This window comes from Calonectris borealis, chromosome 9 (assembly GCF_964195595.1).
Source record: "Calonectris borealis chromosome 9, bCalBor7.hap1.2, whole genome shotgun sequence".
NCBI lineage: Eukaryota > Metazoa > Chordata > Aves > Procellariiformes > Procellariidae > Calonectris > Calonectris borealis.
The window spans coordinates 690,695-715,593 of record NC_134320.1 but is presented as its reverse complement, the minus strand read 5'-3'; the positions used below and the strand labels follow the sequence as shown (position 1 = coordinate 715,593).

Genomic DNA, 24,899 nt, shown 5'->3' with positions numbered 1-24,899 from the left:
CCTTTCCCCGCTCGCCCGTGCTCCGCTCTCTGCGCTCCGTCAGCTCAGGTTGGTGGAAACTGGGAGCCAACATTTAGCAAGGCGATGGCCCTAAAAGCGAGATCAAATTGCTCTCATCCGCTCCTTGAAGAAGAGCCACCTCCTTGGGAAGCTGCCCTTTCCCCCGTGACCCATGTGGTTAAGTGCAGAAGCTAATCCATTCTGAAGCCTGCAAATGGATGGGCTGGAGAGGGCTTGGTTGGAGGCCGCCTGACATTTCCTCTGCGGCACAGGTTTTTCCTGCCCAAGCAGGTTCCCTCTCACCCAATTTTGAACGTAGATTGTCGTTGACAATAATTGTGGGTGGCAGAGCCAGCTAAAGGTCAGCACCGGCTTCGGAGATGAAGGCGCGAGCTGGGAGTTTCCACTCGTTCAGATCCCCTGCCTCCGGGCACTGCGTCTTCTCTAATTAATTGTGTCCTTCCTTCTGCTCCTGTCACGCTGGGTTCCCCTGGAAAACGCTGGGGGTAAATAAGGCGACAGGCTCCTTTCCCTGCCCGCGGCGTTTGCCTTGCCTCGGTCGAGCCACATCCTCCGGCCGCCGAGAGCTGCGGCCGTTGCGGGGGGCACCGCGCCGGCTCCATGGCAGAGGGGCTCCCCCGGGGACGCCGAACCCCGGGGACGGTCACACGGCGAGGTGCTCTGTGTTCCTCCTCGCGCTTGCCCCCCTTTCTGCCAGCCCCCCCGCTGGGGCTGACGCACTCCCCTCTCCATCCCCGCATCCGCGGCTGGGAATGCACCCCTGCACCCCGTTCCCAAGCTCACGCACCCCCTGTGCCAGCCCCAGTGACCACCACTGCCGCGGGCGACTCTCCCCCGTGGCGGGGCACCCTGTGCAGGCAGGCGCCAGCCTCTGCCTGCCGCGGGCAGGGCGCCGCTGACCCCCTCCTCTCTTTCTATCCCCGCTCTAGGGAGGAAGGTGCTGACCAGCTGCTCCTGGCTCTGGGGTTTGCTGCCCACGGGCTCAGCGGGACGATGCCAGCCGGCCGAGAGCCCCCCGCGCCCCTCGCGGTGCCAATGTGACCAAGCGGCCGGCCAGGACCTGCAGCACTGAGCCTGGCACGGGGAGCACAGCGGCTTGTGGCCCCCCCAGGTGGGCCCTACCACCCAAAGATGAGCAATGGCGGGTGGATCTCGCTCAGCCCCACCGAGTTTGCCCAGCTCCAGCAGTACACGGACTGTGAGTACCCTGCACCCCCCGCGCATCCCCCTTGGGACAGGGAGAGGGGTTTTAAAAGTCCTGTTGATCTGTGCGGGACTGGTGTCCTGCCTGTCCTTGGTGTCCTCCTGGAGAACTAAGTGACTTCTTAGGTTTTGGATGGGGAGGCTGGGAAGGTCTCTGACCCCCAGCACTGGCTGCTGGGGCACGGCGGAGGAGTCCCGGTGCCTGCGCTCCCGGGAAGATTTAGCTGAGCACAAACCCACCCTGCTTTGGGGGATGCACACGTGAGCACGGCTTGGTCCCTCCGAAGGCGGCCGGCTCCCACGTTCGTTAGCAAAGCGAAATGCCAGCGAAGAAAGCAGACTGGCTTTTCCTAAACACGCGGAGCTGCTCCACGACTCGCCTCGGGTTGCCAAACCCTCTGCGGGAATTTTACTTAGTGCTTTTGCAGAGCAACCCTCTCCTGCAGCTCCTGCCGAGCAGAGGAGGTTGGCGGCGGTGCCGTGGGGTCCCGGGGCTGCAAGCAGCGGGGGAGGGAGCCTGGGCAAAGCCCAGGGGTCTGAAACCAGGTCCTTGAGGTCCTACCTGCCGGAGAGCCAGCGTGCAGGCGTGCTCCTTGCGGCGGGCGATGGAGAGGCGGTGCAGCCCGGGGAGGCACTGGGAGCAGGGCAGGATGGGCAGGAAAGCCCAGCCGGGACCACGGGACGAAGGGAGAAGGGGTGTAAAATCTCAGGGGCAGCAGGGCCCCGGGTGAGCGGGCTCCTGCGGCTGCGCGGGAGAGGGCTGGGAGGCAAAGGGGACCCCGTGAGCCGCGGGGGCTGTCCTTGGGGCTGCTGCGTGTCGTAGGGGTGAGGCGAACCTGGTCAGGGATGACAGCCCGGGGAGGCACGGTCTCCCAATCCAAACAGCCCAGTGCAAGCTGCTCCCTGCCTCCTGCCTGCCTGCCAGACATCCCAGGCAGGGGCAGGCAGGGCTGCGGGCAAGGGTGTGTGCGCAGCATCACTGTCTGCATCTCCTCCTGCCTCTCCGGAGAACGGGCTCTGCTTTCTTGAATCACAGACCATAAAACGCCATCTGTAATGCTGAGCTCAGAACACGTACGGCGTCTTCGTTTTGTTCATCAAAGTTTGGCGAGCAAGGCTGCAGCGTGGGCAGCTGCCTCCTCCCCGGGAGGGTGGCCTGGCACCCAGGGGTCCTCCCACAGGTCCTCCCCATCCGCGGAGCCAGGAGCCCTCTCCTTGAGCGCACGCTGGCCCCCGGTTGTGCTCTGTGACCCCCAGACCTGCCCCAGGCATCCCGGACACTCGTGGTCCAGTGCCGAGCTCCATCCCCAGTGTCCCCAGTGGAGGGCTGGGGGGAGCAGGACCCAGCACAACCCCCTGCTCGGAGAGAGGATTTCACAGGAGTTAACAGGGCCGGTGTGTCCGAGAGCCTTTTAAATGGACGTGCCCGGAGATCTGTGTCTGAAGGTTAGGGCTTAACGTTACGTCCCGTTGATCTTTTTTTCCGGTTTTCCCTCATTTCTCAATTTTGGAAGGACCGGTGTCCCTCCAGCTGCTCCAGCACTGAGGGCACCCAGCCAGGGGAACTCATGGGCCATTTACTGTTTGTGGAGGTTTGCATGGCACAATACCCTTCTCATTCTCCCTCCTGGCACCTCCTGGAGATGCCCATGGGCAACCCAGGGCAGGCTCCTGGGACGGCTCGGGCTGCCGAGGGGGTGCCAGCAGGCAGCAGCTCTCAGCGCGGGGGCAGCCACCCAAAGCCCGTGTGGAGGGGCCGGGGCAGGGACGGCCAGGCTTTGGGCTCAGCATCGCCCCAGGAGCGGCCGGGACCGGGGAGTGGTCCGGGCTTTCCTTGCCCAGCGCCGCGGCTTCGCTCTGGGTCTGCGTTTATTTTCATATAGGTAGGAGGAAGAGAACCCATCCCTGCTGGCAAGCTTTACGTATATACCCTGTACTCCAAAGGGGGAGGGAAAAGCAGGGCATGGGTGGCCCCTTCCCGGGCATGGAGGGGACCAGAAATTGTACATCCAGCAGATAAACTCGTCTCCACCATGATGAACGGTGGTCTAACGGCGAAGGGGGCTCGCTGGCGCGGCGCTCAGTGCGATGCCTTTGTCTCCCCAGACTCCACCAAGAAGCTCAAGGATGTCCTGGAGGAGTTCCACGGGGACGGCGTCCTCTCGAGGTACAACCCCGAACAGGTATGGCCCTGTCCCCTCCAGCCTCCCCCCGCGGACCCCTGCCGGCTCCCCCAGCCCAGCTCCCGCAGCTGGGAGAAGGCAGGTCTGGCCGTCTGCCCCACTTCGGGCTCCCACAGGTGGGGAGCATCTTTTCCAGCCCCCCCGGGGACCGGCCTTGCCACGCAGCCATCCCACCGACGCTGCCGGGTCCCCGCAGCCGCGCTGCCGTCCGGTGCTGGCTGCCCGCTGCCGTGCCGAGAGCAGGTCCTGGGGCATCTCCTCGCCAGGCAGGAGCTGGGAGGGATTTACTCTTTCTTTCCCCAAAAGCAAATGGTTTTGCTGTTGCCAGCGCAGGGACAGGGGAAGGCTCTGTGCCTTCTCGCTCTTGCTGGGGAAGGCTGGGGTTATTTTTTCCAAGCGGTGCTTTCAGAGAGACCTATTAGTGTGCCAGCAGGACAGAGCCTTTCACGGGGGCCATAATCACTAGAAACGAGGCGAAACACAAAAAATCAGTGGGCTGAACGCGGCGAGGAGGAACAGCAAAACTCTCCCGCTATTCAAGGGCACCATGGGACCCTCGCTCCAGCTGGGGCCACAAAAGCCATCGGGAAGGCAATGTCCCGACGTGATGGGGATGCCCAGCAGGGAAGGAGGAGGCGAGGAGACCTTGGGAGGACGATAGTCCCCAGGGGCTGGGGCTGGGCCGGAGGGTCCCACTGCTCCGTGCCCTGTCCCAGGGGAGCAGGAGCCTTCCAGAGGCCGCCTCCAACACCCCCAGCCTCCTTTGGCTGTGCCAGAAGGTCTGTATTTAGTTCCTCAATCGTTTGCCAGGAGCCGAGCACCCGGCTCCGTCAGAGCCTCCTGCCCCTCTAGCGAGCTGCCCACCATCTCCAGGGGTCCGCTGGCTGCAGACCCCCGGGCAGGCGAGCTGGCTGCTGCCCCACCGCCCACAAGTGCCACCCCACCGTGGCTCTGCCCTTCCCTGCCGCTCCCCCAGCTCCTGCCCTGCCTGCCGCGGCTCCCGTCCCTGCTCCCAGCGCCGCTGGCCTGGCTCAGCCGCGCCGGCCCCCAGCTGGCACTGGGGATTTCTGACCCTGCTGTCTCTGGGTCCCTTTAGGTTATATCCCACCACCGGGATTTGGGCAGCCGGCGGTTTTGGGGAGGGCTCTGCAGCTGATGTGCCCGGTGAGGGGGACCCAAGGCACAGGACCCCCCCTGCCGCCAGCTCTGCACCCCCATGGCGTGCCCAGGGCACCTCCATCATCCTCCTCTGTCCCCTCCCCAGCCCATCGACTACGAGGGCTTTCGCCTCTTCATGAAGACCTACCTGGAGGCGGATGTGCCCGAAGAGCTTTGCCAACACCTCTTCACCTCCTTCAAGCGTAAGATATGCCAAGCCTCCCCTGAGACCCAGCACCAGAGCCCCGGCGTCTCGCAGCTCAACACCCTCGGTGAGGCAGCCCTGCCCCTTGCCGCCCAGCCGGGCGTGCTGCGGCACCCCGGCATGCTGGGCTCGCTCCCGCGCCGCCCCACGGGGACGAAGGTTTCGGGGTGGCACCTGCAGTTCTGTTGGGGCCAGCACACAGCCCAGCTCTGTCCCATCCGACGGTCGGGCTCCCGGGGACCCTGCGCTGCTCCGGGGAGGAGAGGGCTTTCCCCGGGGTGGGGACCCCCAGTCCATTGCACTGATTCCTCCCTTTCCTCTGCGTGTTCAGAGCCCAAGTCACTCGATGCCGGCATCTCCATCCAGACCGAGGTGGCCTGCGCCCCTGTCACAGGTACCGGCACGGGCGGCCACTGAGCGCGTGGCTGCGCCCAGCGCAGGGGACGTGTGCCGGGCACCCACCTTCTGCCCGGGTGGATTCGCAGCGTGTGGAGACGTCTGCTGAAAGGGCTATAAACTGCAAAAGAAAAGGGAGAGCCCTTTCCAGGCACTTGGCTGCCGCATTGGGACATGGTGGCAGGGGACCGTGTCCTCCCCGCCTGGTCCTGAGCTCCGTGGTGGCCGGCACCTGGGGATGGGAGTGCTGCTGGGAGCCACTGGGCCAGGCAGGAGGGTGAGGGGCTGCCCGCGGTGCCCCTCGGAGAGCCCTGGGGCTGAGATGCCAGGAAAAAGGACCCAGGGTGAGCGACCAGCACCCAGATGGGGCTCCTGGAGGAAGGGGTTTGCTGGGCACAGGCACCCTGGTGTCACGCTGCCCACGGGCGTATGTCTGCTTTGCAGGGATCAATGGGAAAACGCTCCTAAGTGCCCTGGGACGACACACCCCCGAGCCCAAGAGCTCCCACAGCAACGTGGCTGAGCTGCAGCCAGCGTCCCTCACCCCAGCATCGATCCCCAACACCTCCCCCAGCTGGTCCAGGTCATCCTCCCAGAAGTCCACCACCGGCACCCCTTCTGCTCACAACTCCTCGGGCTCTTCGAAGATCTCCTCCGGGTCCCTGCTCAGCCCTCAGTCGCCAGGTGAGCTTGGCTGGGGCTCCACGGGGGACACGGGCAGAGATAAGCCCTTCCCCGGTTTCCAAGCCACGGAGCCCCATCTTGCCCCGGCGGTGCAGCTGGTCAGGTCCCCAGCGCGGTGGCGGTGACCTTGCAAACTCGATGGGTTCCTGGCGTCTTGACACCTTTGCTTTGCAAACTTAACCTGCCGATCCCATCCCGCAGAGCCCCTGCCGGTCAATGTCTTAATTACCTGGCAGCAGCTCCTAGCCAGGGGGGATCGGAGCGGTGACTCACGGCTGCCTCCAGCCAAGCTCCTGCCAGCCACCGACGAGGGGAGTGCTGGGAAGGGCCCCTCTGCCAGGAGCAGCCATCTGCTGAAGGCTGCCACCGGTGCGGGCAGCCGCGAGCGTGGGCTCTCCCGGCACCCCAGTGAGCCGCCCCGCCACCAGCCGAGCTTGTCGCTCCTTCTGGCTGGGTGCTTGTCCCCGGCAGGGCATGTCCCCGTGGGCTCCCACCGCTCATCCCGCCCGCACCCGCAGGGCCGGAGGTGCGAGGGTCTGCACCCCAGGGACCAACTGGCAGTGTTCAGCCCTGCTCCTGTGATGGCACCCAGCCCTGTGGCCCGTTTCTCTGCCCAGCCCTGCTCCTGCGATGGCACCCAGCCCCGTGTCCCCTTTGTGTGCCCAGCCCTGCTCCCGTGATGGCACCCAGCCCCGCGTCCCGTTCATCTGCCCAGCCCTGCTCCCGCGATGGCACCCAGCCCCGCGTCCCCTTTGTCTGCCCAGCCCTGCTCCCGCGATGGCACCCAGCCCCGCGTCCCGTTCATCTGCCCAGCCCTGCTCCAGCGATGGCACCCAGCCCCGCATCCCCTTTGTGTGCCCAGCCCTGCTCCTGCGATGGCACCCAGCCCCGCGTCCCCTTTGTGTGCCCAGCCCTGCTCCCGCGATGGCACCCAGCCCCGCGTCCCCTTTGTGTGCCCAGCCTTGCTCCCGTGATGGCACCCAGCCCCGCGTCCCCTTTGTGTGCCCAGCCCTGCTCCCGTGATGGCACCCAGCCCCGCGTCCCGTTCATCTGCCCAGCCCTGCTCCCGCGATGGCACCCAGCCCCGCGTCCCCTTTGTGTGCCCAGCCCTGCTCCCGCGATGGCACCCAGCCCCGCGTCCCGTTCATCTGCCCAGCCCTGCTCCCGCGATGGCACCCAGCCCCGCATCCCCTTTGTGTGCCCAGCCCTGCTCCTGCGATGGCACCCAGCCCCGCTTCCCCTTTGTGTGCCCAGCCCTGCTCCCGCGATGGCACCCAGCCCCGCGTCCCCTTTGTGTGCCCAGCCTTGCTCCCGTGATGGCACCCAGCCCCGCGTCCCCTTTGTGTGCCCAGCCCTGCTCCCGCGATGGCACCCAGCCCCACGTCCCCTTTGTGTGCCCAGCCCTGCTCCTGCGATGGCACCCAGCCCCGCGTCCCCTTTGTGTGCCCAGCCCTGCTCCCGCGATGGCACCCAGCCCCACGTCCCGTTCATCTGCCCAGCCCTGCTCCCGCGATGGCACCCAGCCCCGCGTCCCCTTTGTGTGCCCAGCCCTGCTCCCGTGATGGCACCCAGCCCCGCGTCCCCTTTGTGTGCCCAGCCCTGCTCCCGCGATGGCACCCAGCCCCGCGTCCCCTTTGTGTGCCCAGCCCTGCTCCTGCAATGGCACCCAGCCCCGTGTCCCCTTTGTGTGCCCAGCCCTGCTCCCGCGATGGCACCCAGCCCCGCGTCCCGTTTGTCTGCCCAGCCCTGCTCCCGCGATGGCACCCAGCCCCGCGTCCCGTTTGTCTGCCCAGCCCTGCTCCCGCGATGGCACCCAGCCCCGCGTCCCCTTTGTGTGCCCAGCCCTGCTCCCGCGATGGCACCCAGCCCCACGTCCCCTTTGTGTGCCCAGCCCTGCTCCCGCGATGGCACCCAGCCCCGCGTCCCCTTTGTGTGCCCAGCCCTGCTCCCGCGATGGCACCCAGCCCCACGTCCCCTTTGTGTGCCCAGCCCTGCTCCCGCGATGGCACCCAGCCCCGCGTCCCCTTTGTGTGCCCAGCCCTGCTCCCGCGATGGCACCCAGCCCCGCGTCCTCCGCACCTCGCCTGCCCCACGCCGAATGGCCCCCTGCCCTGGTGTTCACGCGCTGCCAGCCCCGTGTCCCAGCTGGGGCCGGCTCCTTGTCCCCCCTCTTCATGGCCTCCCTCCTCCCTCCCTGCCCGCAGGCACGAGGAGCGGCGAGAGGAGGTTACCCTTCAGCCTGCGGAAGAGCCACAGCTCCCTGAGAGCCGCCCCCCCCGCGCCCCCCGCCCCCCTGGCCCAGGTGGTCCACCTGAAGGACATCGTCTGCTACCTGTCCCTGCTGGAGAGGGGACGGGCGGAGGACAAGCTGGAGTGTAAGTGGGACACCGGGCTCACGGCCAGGCCGCGGGGAGGGGGGGCCGGCGGCGGGAGGCCTCGCCTGGGGGGTTCACCCGCGGAGGAGCGTTTTAATGCTGAAACATGAAAACCGCTTGGGAAGGGCCGGCTCCGGCTCCCGGGTGGGTTAGTGCCCGAACACGGCCCCGCCCAGCCTCGCCCCTCTGCTCCTGCTGGCGCCCGGCTCTGCAGGGGGGCAGCCGGGGGGGGGCCGCGCCTTCACACCAACGCCCTGCGGCCCGGCGCGGGCTCGGGTCACGTCTTGCCCGCGCTGAGCCGGCGCAGCCCTGCTCCCGTCCCGCAGCCCCGGCACCGCGCGCCGGCTGCCCGGCGTGCCCCGGGCTGGGCTCTAACCGGCAGCCGCCTTCGCTTCTCCCTCCAGTTATGTTTCGCCTCTACGATACCGATGGAAACGGCCTCCTGGACAGCTCGGTGAGCCTTCCCTCGGGGGAGAAAGCCGGGGCCGCGGGGGGGGCGGGAGGCGCGCAGGGCCCTGTTGGGACGCCTGCTCCCCCGGCGAGGCGCTCCGAGCTAAACAGGGATACGGGAAGGGAGGAGGAAGGGAGCGGCATTTGCTGCGGGGCCGGACGGCGGGGCTGGGGGATGCGCAGCAGCGCTGCAGCATCCAGCAGCAGCTCCAGAAAATGCACCCACCGGTAACTGTAGCTCTACGTCAGGTCACAGTGTTTCAGAAAAGGAAAAATTGTGCACAACGCTCCCCCCCCCCAGGACGTTTTATCTTTGTCCTTTGGGTATCTCCCTTGAAACCCATTGCAAATAAAAATCTGTTTTATCAGAGTAAGTTTTTCCAAGGGAAAACCCACTGCCGATTTTCTGGCAGATTTTCAGAGGAGAAAGCAGCACCCAGCACCCACCGAGAAGTGGGGTGTCACTGCAGGCGGGGGCCCGGGGTGGCCTTGGGCGTATCGGGACATAGACCTGATACGTCCCCGGTTGGGGGGCGTGAGGCTGGACACGCCACTTGTGCCCGAAGGCGTCCCTAAGCGCCGGGCGCCGTCGTCTTTCTGTGCTCAGGAGCTGGATCGTATCATCAACCAGATGGTGCACGTGGCCGAGTACCTGGAGTGGGACTCCACCGAGCTGAAGCCCGTGAGTGCCGGGCCTGGGGCAGCCCGGGGGGCCGCGGGGGGTCTTGGCCGGAGCCGGCAGCCACGGTTCACGGGCGCCCATCGCCGTGTCACCGCGTGTCTCCCTCCTCCAGATCTTAAAGGCGATGATGGAGGAGATCGACTACGACCATGATGGGACGGTGACGCTGGAGGAGTGGATCCGGGGCGGCATGACCACCATCCCCTTGCTGGTCCTCCTGGGGATGGAGACGGTGAGTGCCCGCCCCGGGACCTGCTTTGGCCACATCCAGCCGCCCCGAGGAAAGCCCGGGGCTGGCGAGGAAAGCCCGGGGCTGGCGAGGAAAGCCCGGGGCTGGCGGCAGCGGGAGAGGAGGGCGGTGGTGGAGGGTGCGCAGGGACCACGGGAGGGCACCCTACCCCCAGCAATGCGCCGCACGCCCGTCCGGCACCGCACAGCCCCATGCCGGTCCCCAGCTCCCCCGCCCCTGCAGACCCCCCCGCCCTGCCTCTGCTGAGCAGCCTTCGCCCCCCCAAATCTTCCCAAGCTCAAGTTTTGAGCTGCGGTCGTTGCCAGCTGCCGTGCCCAGGCAGGCTGGGCTCGCTCCTTGGGATCGGAGCGCGCTCCGGTTCGATGAATATTTAATCCAAAAAGAAGATGAGCACCTAAAATGCCAGCTCCTATCCTGGGGTGAGCTTCAAAGAGCAGAGGTGGGGAGGTTTGGGACCCCCCTTATTTCCCTGTGTTGTTTTTTCATCCTTTTGGGCTTCGTTTCATCGAGGTGCACCCCTGGCCATCAGGTAATAGTTTGCAGGGAAAATCCAGGTTTTTGCTCCTCAAGGCCCATCGTGGTGTTTGCTTCCCACGGAGACGCGGGGGCGGCAGGTTTTCTGGCAGGAAAATTCAAGAAAACGGGGAATTTTAAGTGGCTCCTGCAAAGTGCTTGTGCCTGGACCCAGATGCGAGAGGCTTGCTTTGGTCACCCCATGGTGGTGGTGGCCTGGCCCCAGATGTGGAGTCACCTCCTTCCCCTCGGCCACCGGCAGAGCATCCCTGCAGCCGGGCTGTGCCGAGGGGCCGTGGGGAGCCGGAGCTCGGTGCCAGGAGTGCCAGGAGCCGGACATGCCCGGGGTGCGGGGGTGTGTGGTGGCAGGGGTGCTTGAGGGACACCGGGGAGAAGGGGAGCAAGGGGAGCCCGTGGTCCTGCTGGGAGGGAACTCCTACAGACACACAGGGACTTTTATGGGACGAAAAGCTGATAAAAGTGGTGGGCTGGGACCCCGGGCGGGGGAGTGACCCCCCTCGCCCCGCGCCCTCCTGCCCTGCAGAACGTGAAGGACGACGGGCAGCATGCCTGGAGGCTGAAGCACTTCAAGAAACCCGCCTACTGCAACTTCTGCCGCACCATGCTGCTGGGGGTCCGCAAGCAGGGCCTCTGCTGCTCCTGTGAGTCCCGGCCCCGCCACGGCCCCCCACACCCCCAGGCCGGCGGCTCCCGCCCCATCTCAGCGCCCTGAGGAGGGGGGACTGGCCCCCATCGGTGCTGAGCCCTGTGGGTGCTGCAGGGGGAAGGGGGAGGGGGCAGCGCCCGTACCAGGGGGTGATGCTCACCACCTTCTTCTCTCCCGCCAGTCTGCAAGTACACCGTCCATGAGAGGTGTGTGTCCAAAGATATCGCCTCCTGCATCAGCACCTACGTGAAATCCAAGAGAAATACGAGCGTGAGTAGGCGCCCAGCGTGTTTCTGAGCCAGCGTGTCTCCCGTGGAGCCCTCCCAGAGGCAGCACTGCCGCCAGAAGTTGGCCCCTCGGTCTCCTGCCCTGGTCTCCCATGGCTTTTTCCCCTGGGATTTGCCCCTCGGGTCCTGGCAGCAGCTCGTGGGTATTCCCAGCATCCAGAGCCCAGCAGGGTGGGTCCCAGCCCCCGGTGACCCGCAGGACCCTGGCCCGGAGGTTTGCTGCAGCTCTGGGTGGGGGATGGGTGTCCCTGATGCGCTGCACGGAGCAGGAGGGAGGGAAGGCGGACGTGTGAGGGGCTGGTTTGGAAAGGGCAGCGCCCGTCAGCATCCCTGCGTGATGGGCCACCCTCCGACATCACGGCGACAGCCCTTAGTGGAGAGGAGACACCCGTGGGTGCTGCGCCTGCAGTGCCCCCCCGCATGCCTTGCAGGTGATGCAGCACACCTGGGTCGAGGGCAATTCCCCCGTCAAGTGCGACAGATGCCACAAGAGCATCAAGTGCTACCAGGGCATCACCGGCTTGCACTGCGTCTGGTGCCAAGTCACTGTGAGTACACGGGCGCGGGGGGGCCTGGGGTGCACCCCACAGCGCACCCCGCACGGCCGGCCCCGGGGGAGGAGAGGCTCACAAATGGCCCGCTGTCCCCCGCCCGACGTCCCTTCCTCCCGCCCCCTCCAGCTCCACAACAAATGTGCCTCCCACGTGAAGCCGGAGTGCGACGGGGGCCCGCTGCGGGATCACATCTTGCTGCCTTCCTACATCTGCCCCGTCGTCCTGGTAAGCGCCCCGCTCCTTGCTGCCGGGCGGGGGGGACCCGGCAGGGCATCGCCGCGGCCGACCTGCCTCCCCCGGCTGCCGGCGCTGCCTTCTCGGGGCGGCGTGCGCATCCGCGCCTCTGTTCCCCAAAGGACAGGCAGTCCCACTGCCGGAGATCAGAGAGCGACTCCCCTGCCAGCACCAGCCCTGAGGACAACCAGGGCTTCAAGTTCAATTCCACCACGGTGGACGGGCAAGGTCTGCAGGTAGGTTCCCGCGCCGGGCTGCCAGCGAGCTCTGCTGCGGGTGCGCGCCGAGCCCCGCAGCGGCCGGGCGTTCGCAGCTGCGCTTTCTGCCCTCCAGATCAGCCCCCGGCCCGGGACGCACCCCCTCCTGGTGCTTGTGAACCCCAAGAGCGGAGGAAGGCAAGGGGAGCGGTAGGTGGGGTCCTGCCCGGGGAGAGCATCCCCCTGGGGTTGGGGGCTGCCGCTCCCTTGGGTTGCCCTGGCACCTCTCCCGAAGGAGCCGGGGCGTCCCTCACGCCTCTCTTTTCCTAGGGTCCTTCGGAAGTTTCACTACCTGCTCAACCCGCGCCAAGTGTACAACCTGGACCGCGGCGGGCCCGCGCCGGGGTACGGAGACGCTGCGGCCGATCCTCTGCCCCCTCCCGCCGGCCCCTGCTCTCCCACGTCACCCCTTGTCTCTCCTGGCTTTCCCCAGGCTGAGCTTCTTTCGGGACACTCCAGATTTCCGCGTCCTGGCCTGCGGAGGGGACGGCACGGTGGGCTGGATCCTGGACTGCATAGGTGAGCAAGGGGCGGCCGTGCTCCCGCAGAGCGATCTGCCTCGGCGATCTGCCACGCGTTCCCGATATTCCCCCGGCGAGAGCCGGGGGGGTCCTGCCAACAGCATCGCCCCCGGGCTGCCGGCCGAGGAGGGATATGGAGAGGAGCAGGGAACGAACCTTTTCAGCCCCAAACCTCTTTCTGCTTGAATTGCAGACAAGGCGAACCTGGTGAAGCACCCGCCGGTGGCCGTCCTGCCCCTGGGAACGGGCAATGACCTGGCCCGGTGCCTGCGCTGGGGAGGAGGTGAGGCCGGGCGAGCATCGCTCGGGGGGTGGCCGGCCCGCGGGGACCGTCCGGTGCGGCTGGGTGGGTGCTGTCCTTGGGGGAGGGAGGGTTCCTGGGCTCTTGGGACGAAGCTCGGGGATGCATCTCAGCCCTGGTGCCTCCTGATGGTGCTTCTAACCCCTTCCAAAAAAAGCAGCTGCTGCTTTCTAAACCCAGATCAGCCAGGTCCTGGCCAACAACCTTTTTCATCTGGGAGAGCCGTGCCGTTAGCTGAAATCTCTGCCACCGCTGCAAGGGCGAGCTGGGCATCTCGCTGGTGCGGCAGCAGGAGCCCCAGGCTGCCCCGGGTGCTGGGCACCCAGCTACCTCCAGCCCCACGTGACATGGCCACGCTCCCCTTCATCCTCCTTCATCCTCCTCCGACGCCCACCTTCTTTCCCTTACAGGCTATGAAGGAGGCAACCTGATGAAGGTCCTGAAAGACATCGAGCACAGCACGGAGGTGATGCTGGACCGCTGGCAGATAGACGTCATTCCCAGTGACAGAGAGGCCAACGGCGACCCTGTCCCGTCCACCATCATCAACAATTACTTCTCCATCGGGGTGGTGAGTACCGCGGGGCCGGGATGGGTGCTGAGGGCAGCCCAGGGCACAGCACACCCGCGTTTTAGCTGGAGAGAGCAGCACAGCGCAGGGCTAGGAATCGGTGCCCAGACTGTGCCATGCCCATTGGAGCCACTCGGCCATGACAAAGCCAAGGGAAGAGCTCCGGAGGCCAGCGGAGCGCAGGAGCTGTCACCTGGGTCCCCAGCACAGCCGCAGCCTCAAACCCAGCTGGATCAGCGGATTCCTGCCATGAAGTCGCTGGAGCGATCCAGCCTGACGGGTGCACTCGAAGATGCCAGGCCCCCACGCTGCCCTCCCTGTCTCCTCCTAGACTCATCCTTAGCCCTCTTCCAAGCCAGCCCCGAGTTAATTCCCAGGAGCAGGGGCTGATTCCTGGTGGTGTTCTTCAGAGACCATAAAAGCCTTCCTAAGTTTGGTGAAACTCTACAGTTGAGCTTGAGTCGCCCAAGCCAGGGACTCTCCTTCCCTGCTCTTCCTTGCTCGTGTTCCCGACCTCCCTGGCATTGTTTTTCTGGTTTTATTCTCATTTGTAACGACAGCACTTAAATGCATAAACAGGCATGGAATCTCTTTCTTCCCAGCCGGGAATGTTGCAAGAGCAAGTGTGCAAGGAGCTTAAATGAGGTTCAGGGGAGTTTGGGGTGTCAGGGATGGGTTGAGATCTGCTGGACGCCCCACCTGAAGCTTTTGCCAAGACGGCACCCATCAGCAAAGCCCCGCTTTGGTGCTCGGACCTGCATTCCCCCATGTTTTCCTAACGCAGGGAGGGTTAGGGAGCCCAGGGAGGATGGCAGCCCTGTGCCACAGGGGCTTTCCCCAGCCCCGGGGGTCGATCCCGGGAGCCGTAGGGCTTTGGGGGAACAGCAAAGTGGAAAGTGGTTCTTTTCCCAGGGGCTTGCAGCATTTTTGTCCTGGGCCATGACTGCCCGAGTGGTACCACCACGGCGTGGGTCACCCACCCGGCAGCACTGCTGGATGCTTCTAGTTTCACATTAGCTCCTGCTAATGCCAGGCGATGTCACTGCAGGTGGCATTTGGTGACAGCTTCCGAGTCAGGCTTAAACACCCCCCACACCTCTTAGGAGAGGTTGCAATGGGTTTCAGGAGAGCTGCCACCCTGCCAGGGGAGCTGTCGGGGTGCAGGGTCCCGGGGTGTCCCCAGAGCCCCGCTGCCCCGCTGGTAGCCCTTCCTCCTTCCCTCAGCATCACCTCCATGCAGAGCCCCTGTGATGAGGGAAGGAGGCCAAGCGCACTAATTACGTCTTGCTTAACGAGCCCGTTCAACGCTCTGCGAGCAGCCTGGCTGAATGTGCCTCCCTGGCCTTGGCGCAGCCCCCGCGCTGTGCCCCTGTGCCATGGGGCTGGCGGCGAGGGCAAAGAGCTGAGCCCTCTTACCCTGGTGCATGCCGGTGGGGCGCAGAGGGGGATTTCTGCTTCCCTGCTGCGCCGCCGACGTCTCTGCGCTCCCCCTCCCCGCAGGACGCCTCCATCGCCCACCGCTTCCACGTCATGCGAGAAAAGCACCCCGAGAAATTCAACAGCAGGTAAGGGCTGCCTGTGGTCCCCCCCGAAAGCTGGGTGCGGGGGGTACCGCGCCGAGGGGACGTGCCGGAGCCTGCTCCCCTCCCGCCGGGCTCCTCTCGCCCCTCTCCCCGTGGGACTGGCAGCAGCCCCGAGGAGACGGCGCGGTGTTTGGCCAACCTTAGGGGATGGGCAGGGGACCCGCCAGGCATGGCCGGGGGGCAGGAGCCAGGCATGGCGGGGGTCCGGAGTGCTCCTTCAGGCCCCGTGCAGTGTGGCAGGCTGCTCGAACTTGGCCGCGCACCCAATTCTGTTCATTCATGCTTTATAATTAGCACCGAATTCCAGGACTGGCAGGAGCAGGCCAGGCAGCGAGGGCAGGGCAGGCAGCAGGTCGCAGCTCGCTCCCGCTGTGCTTGGGGTGCATGGAAATGGCGTGACGGCAGCAGGAGCCGTGGCTTGTGACCCCCCGCCCCAAGTTCAGAAATACCTGCTAGAAGAACCCCGAACGGACCAAAGTGGCTCTGAAATTCAGCTCCCCTCGGCTTACGGCTCCTCCTCGAAGCCTGGCGCAGCGATCGATGCGGGGGATGAGCAGTGGTCAGGGGCTGCCTGGCAGGGTGCCGGGAGAGTGCGAGGCAGGGTGCTGAGGTGGGGGACATCCCCTCTGTGGGATACCCCGTCCCCAGCAGCCCCGTTAAGAGATGAGAGCCCACGCTCAGCTCTGCTGAGAGCCGCGCTGAGGGACCACCCAGCACCCGCATCCTTCCCCTCCGCAGGGTCTCAAGAGCCAGGTCCGCCTGAGCCACCCCCAGTCCCACAGCACAGCTCCCTGGGGCCGTGACGCCGGCAGTCCCTCCCCACGGCGGCTCGTGTCCCCATCGGTGGCTCGTGCCCCTATCACGACAGCTCCAGAAAGGCTCTGGCAGCCCATCCTGCCGCCGGCTGGGCTGGGGGCGGCTGGGGTGAGGCACTGCTCCCGAGCGGGGTGCTGACACCTCTCTGTGCCCCAGGATGAAGAACAAGCTGTGGTACTTCGAATTCGGGACATCGGAGACCTTTGCAGCCACCTGCAAGAAGCTCCATGACTACGTCGAGGTGGAGGTGGGTTTCCCGGGACGGTCCCTGACTCCAGCCACGGCACAAAGGCTTTTTGGGAGATGTCACCCATGGGTCCCTCGGAGAGGGCTTTTGGCTGCTTGGGGAGAGGGTGTGCGGCAGCGTTGACCCCTGACGGCGGCAGGAGGATGCGGTGGCTGGCAGGACCCACTCTTCCACCGTGCGGCGCTTGCTGCAAAGCCGGCCAGCTGCAGGCAGAAGAATAGCCCTGTATTTTTCCCCCCCCTTCCAGCTGTATTCGAGAGCGTGCCTGGAATATTCTCTCTGTAAACTCCGTAGCTGCTCCCAGCCCTCGTTGGATGACATGGAAACAGCCTTTAATTATAGCGGGGAGGAGGGCCCGCCGTTGCTAAGAGCGTTGTCGTTTCTCCGCTCGCGCTGGGGGGTTTGCGCTTTGCTGTAAACTTCCGCCCCTCCTTATCTGTGGATAAACGACCCTTTTATAAGTCAGGCTTGAGGGCGAGGGGAAAAACCCATCGCTTGCTGCAAAGGGCTGGTGTGAGTTGGACCAGGCGGTGGGCGCAGGGTCGCTGGCAGTGGGCAGAGGCTGGGGAGCTGGCGGGGCGGCACGTGCGGCCGTGGGCAGAGGGACTTTGAAGCCTGTTTCTAGGCGGGGAGTTTCAGCCCTTCCCAAAGCCCGAAGCGGGTAGCTGTGCCCTCGGCAGCCGGTGGGAAGGGGCAGGAGCAGGGCTACGGCCATCTTGTCCCCCTCACCGGCCGCGCACCAGCGTCCCGGGGAAGATAAAGTCCGTGTCTGTGGGGTTCAATGCTGCCAGGGATGGGCGCGAGGTGCCCCTCGCTTCTCACAAGGTGCCCCGCATGCTGCCGGTGCGCTCCCCGCCAAGCGCACGTTGGCACCGGCTGCGCCGCGCCGGCAGGAAAGCGTTAATCCCGCAGTATTTGAAGTTGAAAGCGGCAGCCTGTCCTCCCTCCGGCTCCCAGGCAACTGTCAGCCTTGCAGAGAAATGGCAGTTTTGTTTTGGAAATTGGCACTCGTTCCCCTACAGCTCCTGGAAATGAATTTGCTTTTTTCCCCAGCTGCAAATTTCTACTTCCAGTATCGCTGCCAGCGCGCCGTCAGCTGCCCCTGCTCAAAGAGCCCATTGTAGCTCGCTGGCACGCTAACAGGGGAGGGCTACGCCGGGAGAAATCGCTCCCTGCACACGTGTGTGTGGGCAGGCGTGGGCAGCCGTGCTCCTGCCCGCTCCGCATGCCCCCGGGCAGGAACGGGCTCCCGCAGCATCCCCCGAAATCCTGCAGCCTGGGCAGAGCCGGGCAGTCGACTCGCTCCCATCCCACCGCCGCCGGGTGGGAAAGGTGCCTGCAGTCAGGGGCGACGCCGGGCTCGGCCAGGCGTGGGATGTGTTGTCCATCCCGCGAGGAATCGGAGCCCTCTCGCTCGGTATCCGCTGCTCAGAGCATGAGGGTCTCTTCCTACAAATCAAAATGTGTTGAGAACTAAAGGATTTACATCCTTTACAAGCCTCGGAAAGACAGCTCCTCACTCCCAAACCAGAAGATTCCTGCCTTTTGCTTTCAACACGAGGCTAAAAATAAGATCTTAGAGCATCAGGGGAGGCAGAGCAGATCTGAATGTACAGAGATGCTTGCTCGTGTGCGCGCCCGGCTCCGCGTACATGCGGCCGGCATCCTCGGCGCTTACCAACAGGGTCTTAAAAATAAGCTCGAGACCTTCACTCTTTGCTAGAGGAAAACAACTGGAGTCAAAGCAGCAGCGGGGGTTCATCAGCCCATTCACATTCCTCTCGGCAAAGCAAGAGAGGGCAGAAATGCCATCGCATCACCAAAATGCGAGGAAAAAAATGTGCTGGTGTTTGCTGAAGCGTGGCGTGGCAGGGAGACAGGAGATGCGTAAAGGAAAATACAAATGCTCTAAGAAAATACAGTTGAAGGGAAAGCGGCTGCTTCCTCCAGAGGTATCTAGAGAGGGGATCCAGCGTCGTCTGGGTAGCGTGAGAGTGAGAAGACCTGAAGTTAAGAAATGCATTTCCATGGCTGCTGCTTCCAGTCCTGCGGGAAAGCTGCAGGCAACAGATGTTTTACCTTTTAGAGGGAATTTTCAGCTGTACAGTCCTGCTGTACGACAGCGAAGCCCGGGATGCCAGTTCCGTGCGCTGCCTTGCAGTTTTCTCTCCAAAACCTGACGTTTTTCCCTCTGACACCTTTCCTATCATTTCCTTCCAGCCTCATTTCTAGTTTCCAAATTGCACTTGTAGACAAACTGGTTTGAGTGAGTTTTTGAGCAGGCAAACTTTCTGATCCTTTGGGGTCAATGTGAACAAGGGGAGGTGGGGAAGCGTCTGCTGGAGATGCTTGGATGGAGATCGCTCCAGGACCGAGGTGGTCTTGCATCCCGTTTTGGGTCGCAGCACTGAGCCCAGCCGAGGTTTTATGTGGTCCCGTAGCAAATTCGCTTTTCGAAACTGCCACCTCAGACGTGTAGTAAAATTCCTATCGGAACAGAGGGGAAAGCAGCACAAGGAAAGGGAGGTGGTGGTTGTCAGCCCTAGAAAAGCAAAGCCGGGGGGTATTTGTTTGCACCTCCAGCCCCAACCGCCCCGGGGCTGCCCGTGCCACCCTGGGGCAGGTTTGGTCTGGGGACCGTCGGGCGGCACGCCACGCGCGGGGAGAGGAGGCTGGGCTCCACGGTGCCAGGCACCAACCCCCCGACCCCCCGCCTGACGCTGCCCGTGTGCCCGGCAGTGCGACGGGACCCTGCTAGACCTGAGCAACGCGTCCCTGGAGGGCATCGCCGTCCTCAACATCCCCAGCATGTACGGCGGCTCCAACCTCTGGGGCGAGACCAAGAAGCAGCGCGGTTACAACCGGCTGGGCAAGAAAGCGCCGGAGAAGCTGCACGCCACGGTGGTCACCGACGCCAAGGAGCTCAAGTTCTGCGTGCAGGGTGAGCGGCGGGGCCCGGCGGCGATGGGGGTTTGTGGGGTGCGCGGGGTTAGCACGGGGGAGCTGGGCGGCCGCCGGTTCTGGCTGCGGCTCAGTGCACGTGGCGCTGGAGCAATAGCACTGGAGGGGTTGCTATCGGCTCGCTGTCTTTTGGGGTGCCAGGGTGACCCCAAGAACAATCTGTTTAAGCTGGTGAAGGCGGCTGGCTCTGCCCGCCAGGGTATGGCCCAGCACCGCATTTCTCAGGGCTGGTAATGCCACCCCTGTGGTGGCCAGAGGGGACGTGGCTCCTGCACCCTGCCAGCCACCCCTTCCCCCCACCCTCCGGGGGTCACGGCTCGGGGGGTGCCTGGATGGGACCCGTTACCTGCAGGCGTGAGGCTGGGCAGCCCTGGCACCCTGCGGGGCTGGCAGGCAGCCGCTGCAGGGCCGGGCGCCCGCTGCTGCAGAGGAGGAGTCGGAAGCGGAGCTGCAGCGCTGGCACCGATGGCTTTTGTAAGCATCTTCCCAGGCTCTGCCGCAGCGCTGCCAGCCTGGCTGGGAGGTTTCGGGAACAGCACGGTACCCATGCTGTGCCCGGCCGGTGCCTCGCACCCGCTGCTGCGGCCAGCGGAGCCATCCCCGCGGGCACGGGCAGGGTGCAGGCAGCCCAAAGTGCTGGCAGGGTTCCCCAGCAGCGAGCGGTGGGTTAGAAAGCAGCCAGCAAAATAGACAAAGTGCCCGTATTTGCCACCCGGGCACCTCCCGCAGCCCCGGGGCTGGGGTGGGAAACAGCCCCCTTGCAGCGTGGCTGCCAGGACGGCGGTGTCACCATCCCTCCCAGGCTGTCACCGGTGTCACCATCCGTCCCAGGCTGTCACCGGTGTCACCATCCGTCCCCAGGCTGTCACCGCTGTCCCTCGCCTGGCAAGCTCGTGGGAACAGGCAGCGGGGAGCGGGGCAGAGCAAAGGCCGGTGCCAAAGGTGGCGAGAGGCAGCGGGGTCAGTCCCCTGGGTACATTCCTACTTGCAGGTGGGGAGGAGGGCGTTGGGGGACTTGGGGGGCTTCTCCTGGGGGGGGGTCCACCAGGGGTGAAAGAGGACCCTGAAGGGAATGAGAGACAGAGCGAGTTGCCCCGGTGTCAGGCACCTTTGCTGGCGGCCCAGAAGAGCAGGAGGAGCTGGAAAAAGGGGCGATGCCCTGGGATTTTGGGCAGATCCCTCCCGGGGAGGATTCCCCCGCGCATCCCAGCTCCTGGGGGATCGCAGCACCCCAGGGCACCCAGGTTGCCGTTTCATACAACACTGCAAACAGGCAGTCAAAGAGGTGGTGGGGATCGGGGCTGCCACCCTGCAGCTGCACAGGACCGGGTGCTGTTTCAGATAAGGAGTATTTTTGCTCCAGGGATTTTGGGCAGCAGCATTGCCCAGTGCTGCAAACGCCCAGCTCGGCGGTCTCGGGGCGCGGGGGACATCGTGACACATCCCTATCGTGCCGCCAGCCCCACTGTGCTGGCCCTGGTGTTTTGGATGATGGTGGAAGGCAGGGGATCCCCGGGGACGGGGGACCGACTCGGATCTCTCTCTCTTGCAGACCTCAGCGACCACCTCCTGGAGGTGGTGGGGCTGGAGGGTGCGATGGAGATGGGGCAGATCTACACGGGGCTGAAGAGCGCTGGGAAGAGACTGGCCCAGTGTTCGTCTGTCACCATCAGGTATTTGTCCCCATCCCAGCTGAGCGTCCGACCGACGGCGAAAGCTGACGCCTGTGTCACCCTGTGTTCCCTCTCTTTGTGCCTTGCAGGACGTCCAAGCTGCTGCCCATGCAGGTGGACGGGGAGCCCTGGATGCAGCCGTCCTGCACCGTGAGTCCCCGGGGAGGGGGCAGCTCTGCCGCGGGCAGCCAGGGCGGGCAGGGGCTGGCAGCAGGGTGGGACGGGGCGGGCAGGGGCTGGCAGCAGGGTGGGCAGCCTCGGCTCCCCGTGCAGCACGGCAAAGCCTTGGAGGGAGGCTCCTGCGCTTGCTGGTGGGTGGCCGCAGAGCCCGGCCACCTGCGACTTCTGTCTGCGCCCATGCCAGCCCCGAGCTTGCAGAAAGCCATCGCAGGAGCCATGGGGACAGGGACGTGCTCGTCCCCTGCCAGGCAGGTGGGCGCAGCAGCATCCCTTCGTGGGGGGCTGCAGTGGGGGACCCCCGCCATCCGGCAGGCAGCTTGCCTGGAGGAGGAATCCTCTGCCCGTCCCAGCGCTGCCTGGATGTGATTCCGAAGCAGCAAAGCCTTTAACGACCCAGCTGGGGGGCAGCAGCGGCTCCTCGCCCCCGTGCTGGGTGCTGAGCTGCTCCCGGCTTGCTCGGGTCCCTGGGCTGGGAGATGCCCAGGGGGGCTCAGAGCCTGGGAGCCCCATACTGAGCTGGGTTCTTCACTTCTTTTTAGGTCAAAATTACACATAAAAGCCAAGTGCCGATGCTGCTGGGCCCTCCCCAGAAGAGCAGCTTCTTTTTCCTGAAGAGGAGAAACCGAACTCGAGATTAAGCAGCGTGCAAGGAGCCGCAGCCCAGAGGCACCCAGCGTCCCGGACACCCATCCGCTGCGGGGCGTCCCCAAATCCCCGCTCTGCGTCAGGGAGAGAAAACACCCCCCCAAGCCCGGAAGGGATGATTTGTCCTGGGAAAGTGTTGGAGGCTCCTTCCCAACCACCACAAGCGTCTTCTCCAGCCAGGATGGAAGCGGTGGGCGAAGGCAGGCCGGCGTGGGGAGTGCGTTTGCCGGAGCAGCGCTAGGACTGGGGGTTTTTTCCCTTTATTTAAATACCTCCCCCCCACCCACCCCGGCAGAGCTGCAAATGAACGTGCTCGCGAGGAAACGCCAAGCTTCACTTATTTATTTTTAATCCTCTTGAAGGACACTTGATGCTTTGCTGCACTGGCTTTCTGTCCACCAACCCTCGCACATTGGAGAAGTTATTTATTTTCTTAGCCTAGACGAGACCGTCTTTGCCTTGCCCTCGGCTACCACTTCTGGGATGGGTTTTAAGCCTTCGCTGCCAGCCCAGGGACCCGCGAGGCGTGGGACAGGCTGGGGACAGACGGTGCCTGGGCCGCAGGGACAAGCGCGGGGTGGACGGGAAGAGACCGTGGTTTGATGTGGACATGGCAAAAAAGGGATTTGGGGAGGAGCTGCCAACCCTGGGAAACACCTGCGCCGCGGCTCTGGGCTTCGTGTTCGTATTTATGTATTTATTTAGCAAATTTTGGGGGAGGTTGGGGGGTCACCTTCTTTTTATGAGCCCGGCTTGGACACGAGCACCACCTCCCTTCTCTGCTGGCTATCCCCACGGCTGCGCCCACAGCACCTCCTTCCACGTGGACTTTCCACTCTCCTAAAGCCTGCCAGCCTCTGCCGGGGGCTGGGGACCCTGAGGACAGACATCCAGAAGCTCTCCTCACTTGGAGGTGTCCCCCCCCCTGCCTTTTTACACGTCTCCCCATGTGCTTCGCCAGGCCGGTGCTCTCCCGGCGGTGTCCGGTGCTGCCTCCGATGCTCCTGGATGGCTGCAGGGAGCGGGGGGGAGCTGCTGCCCCTCTGTTTCCGCATGGCCAGGGTTCCCCCCGACCCACCCCGAAGCTGAAGAGCTTCACAGTCGCTGCTGCCAGCCCCCTGCCTGTATGGGTGCCCGCTGCTCACCGCCTGGCCGCTCCTTTTCTCCTCGCCCAGCCGGCTGCCAGAGCCCGTCCGGGATGCACGGGCAGGTTTCGGTGGCATCACCCCTGTGTCCCCCACCAGGCACGTGGGGACAGACCGCAGGACGCAGCTTCTCTCCAGGATGCGACAGGGACCAGAAAACGGATGAATGCACAGAGGCGGCGGTGGTCTGGGTGTGTGCCCCACTTCATGGCGCTCCCAGGAGCCGGCAGTTGGCAGGACCGGCCCATGGAAAGGGCTGCTGGTTGCCTCTGCAGGCACCCACTGCCTCCTGCAGTGGCCCTGCATGGGAGGGCGCCCGGATCCTGAATCAGCCCCCGCTCCCAGGCAGCTCCCTCAGGTCTGGCGGAGGCCCCTGTGCCGCTGGGAGCAAGCTGGGAGCGGCGTGTGCCCTGCGGATGTTGCTGCAGGCAGGAAAACCGCTGCTTGTCCCCACCATGCCCCCTGCCACAGGGCAGGGAGCCCCGGCTGGGACAAGCCACCCTCTCCTCCCCGGTGACCCAGCGCCCAGTCCCTCCTCATGCTGCAGGTCCCCATTCAATAGCATCACCCTGGCAGTGCAGCGGGTGCTGCCATCATTATGTTTCAGAGTGAACAGTGAGCTGAAAGGGAGCTGTTTGTCACCCTCCCCAGGCAGGGACAGTGCTGTGGTGTGCCCGTTCAAGCTTTAGCTTGGGGCCGGTTCTGACAGCGGCCGTAGGGCCCTGCTGGCACAGGAGGAGGCGGCGGAGCCCCCGGGGAGCCCCCGCTGGCCTCCAGCCCATGAGTGCCCCTCAGCCGGGCACAGGAGGAGGCTCCGGTGCGCTGCCGCAGCTCCCTCTCCTCCTGCCCTCGGCAGCGGCACTGGGCAGGGCGAGAGTGAACTGGTGCTGCAAGGGGACGCGCTCGCAGGAGAGCGCCGGCCGAGAAGCCGCGAGGAGGGGGCCCTGCACCGCGGAGCGAGCGTGGGCCCGGCGGGTGGGCGCAGAGGTCGCCGCAGCTCGCCGGAGCCGTGACCTGCGTACACGGGCACACGTCATCCGCGGTGCATAAATCCACCCTCCTCCTCCTCCTCACCCGGGGCGGCCGTTAATGAGTAGCCAGGTGAAAGCGTGTGGGAGCCAGGCCCGGGGGAGCTGCCCCGGCTCCTGTGAACCAGCAGCCTCCATTTCCCCAGCTCCTCCCCGACGGCAGCCCCCGCTTGGGGAGGGTGAAAGAAAAAAACCTCAACCATCTCCAGAGCTTTGCCGGCAGGCGGGGTGATGGGTTTGATCCATGGGATGACAACGCATGAGGTCAGCGGCGTTTATAGCGGCAGGTTTGGCTCCATTTCCCTGCCCGCTCGGCCTCGACCCGGGGTTTTAACCCAGGGCACAGGTTGGAAAGTGCCCAAAGTATGGAATCAGCAACGGTTTCCACCGCAGACCTGCTCCTTGCACCCGGTCACGGTTTGCTGGGCTCCAGGCAAAGAGCAGCACTCGGGGCTCTCTGCTGTGGTTTGCCGTCGGTGGTGGCGGAGCCGGGGGAAGCAAGCGGGCACCGTGCCCGTGCCCGCACCCGTGGGTCTGGCAGCACGCTGGGGGCAAGGAGCACTCATCTGAGCTCAAAGCCAGGGGGGAGCACTCAGGCACGTGTCCCGCGGGGCACGGGGAGCCCAGGGCCACCACGACGATGACACACCAGCACCAGGCTGCCAAGAGTGACAGGCTCCGACAGAGACATCCCCCTTCTGATGATCAGTGAGACGGTCCCTGCCACCTCCCATGGGGGACACAGCTTCGATCCACCTCCGCCGTGCCAAAGCCATCGTTCAGCGAGCCTGGCAGCTAACGACCTCCTTAGTCCAATGGTGCAAAGGTCTCCAGCCCAGGAGGGGACCCACAGGGCTGGGGTGCCAGCCCAGCTGCCCCCGGCTCCGGGGAGGAATACGCCACGCAGCCGAGGGGCACTCGAGGCTCTGACCCCCCCCATCCCCCTCGGTGTCTCTCGGCTCAGCCCCATTTGTCCCCCAAAGGCCGCGGGATGGAGCGGGAGCTCCCAAACACCCCCTCCACCCCCAGGCACCGGTGCCGGTGCGCGAGCACCCTGCCGAGCTGGCGCTGTGCTGGGGGACCCCCAAGCGCTGGGGACCCCCCTTCCC

The 24,899-nt window shown here is 65.1% G+C and overlaps 1 protein-coding gene across 1 annotated transcript; it reads left to right on the top strand.

Moving 5' to 3' along the window:
- The first annotated feature begins 950 nt into the window (after nucleotides 1–950).
- LOC142085550 (diacylglycerol kinase beta-like) lies at nucleotides 951–21,638 on the top strand. The gene is made up of 24 exons (XM_075157608.1): nucleotides 951–1,219; nucleotides 3,331–3,407; nucleotides 4,672–4,837; nucleotides 5,611–5,850; nucleotides 8,055–8,225; nucleotides 8,630–8,679; nucleotides 9,283–9,357; nucleotides 9,470–9,589; nucleotides 10,665–10,782; nucleotides 10,969–11,057; nucleotides 11,506–11,622; nucleotides 11,755–11,853; nucleotides 11,985–12,098; nucleotides 12,196–12,269; nucleotides 12,390–12,464; nucleotides 12,553–12,638; nucleotides 12,834–12,923; nucleotides 13,352–13,512; nucleotides 15,013–15,077; nucleotides 16,068–16,158; nucleotides 18,898–19,099; nucleotides 20,672–20,792; nucleotides 20,882–20,942; nucleotides 21,512–21,638. Exons 1-24 carry the CDS (start codon nucleotides 1,153–1,155, stop codon nucleotides 21,608–21,610), a joined length of 2,628 nt encoding a protein of 875 aa, XP_075013709.1. The 5' UTR covers nucleotides 951–1,152; the 3' UTR covers nucleotides 21,611–21,638.
- The last annotated feature ends 3,261 nt before the right edge of the window (nucleotides 21,639–24,899 follow it).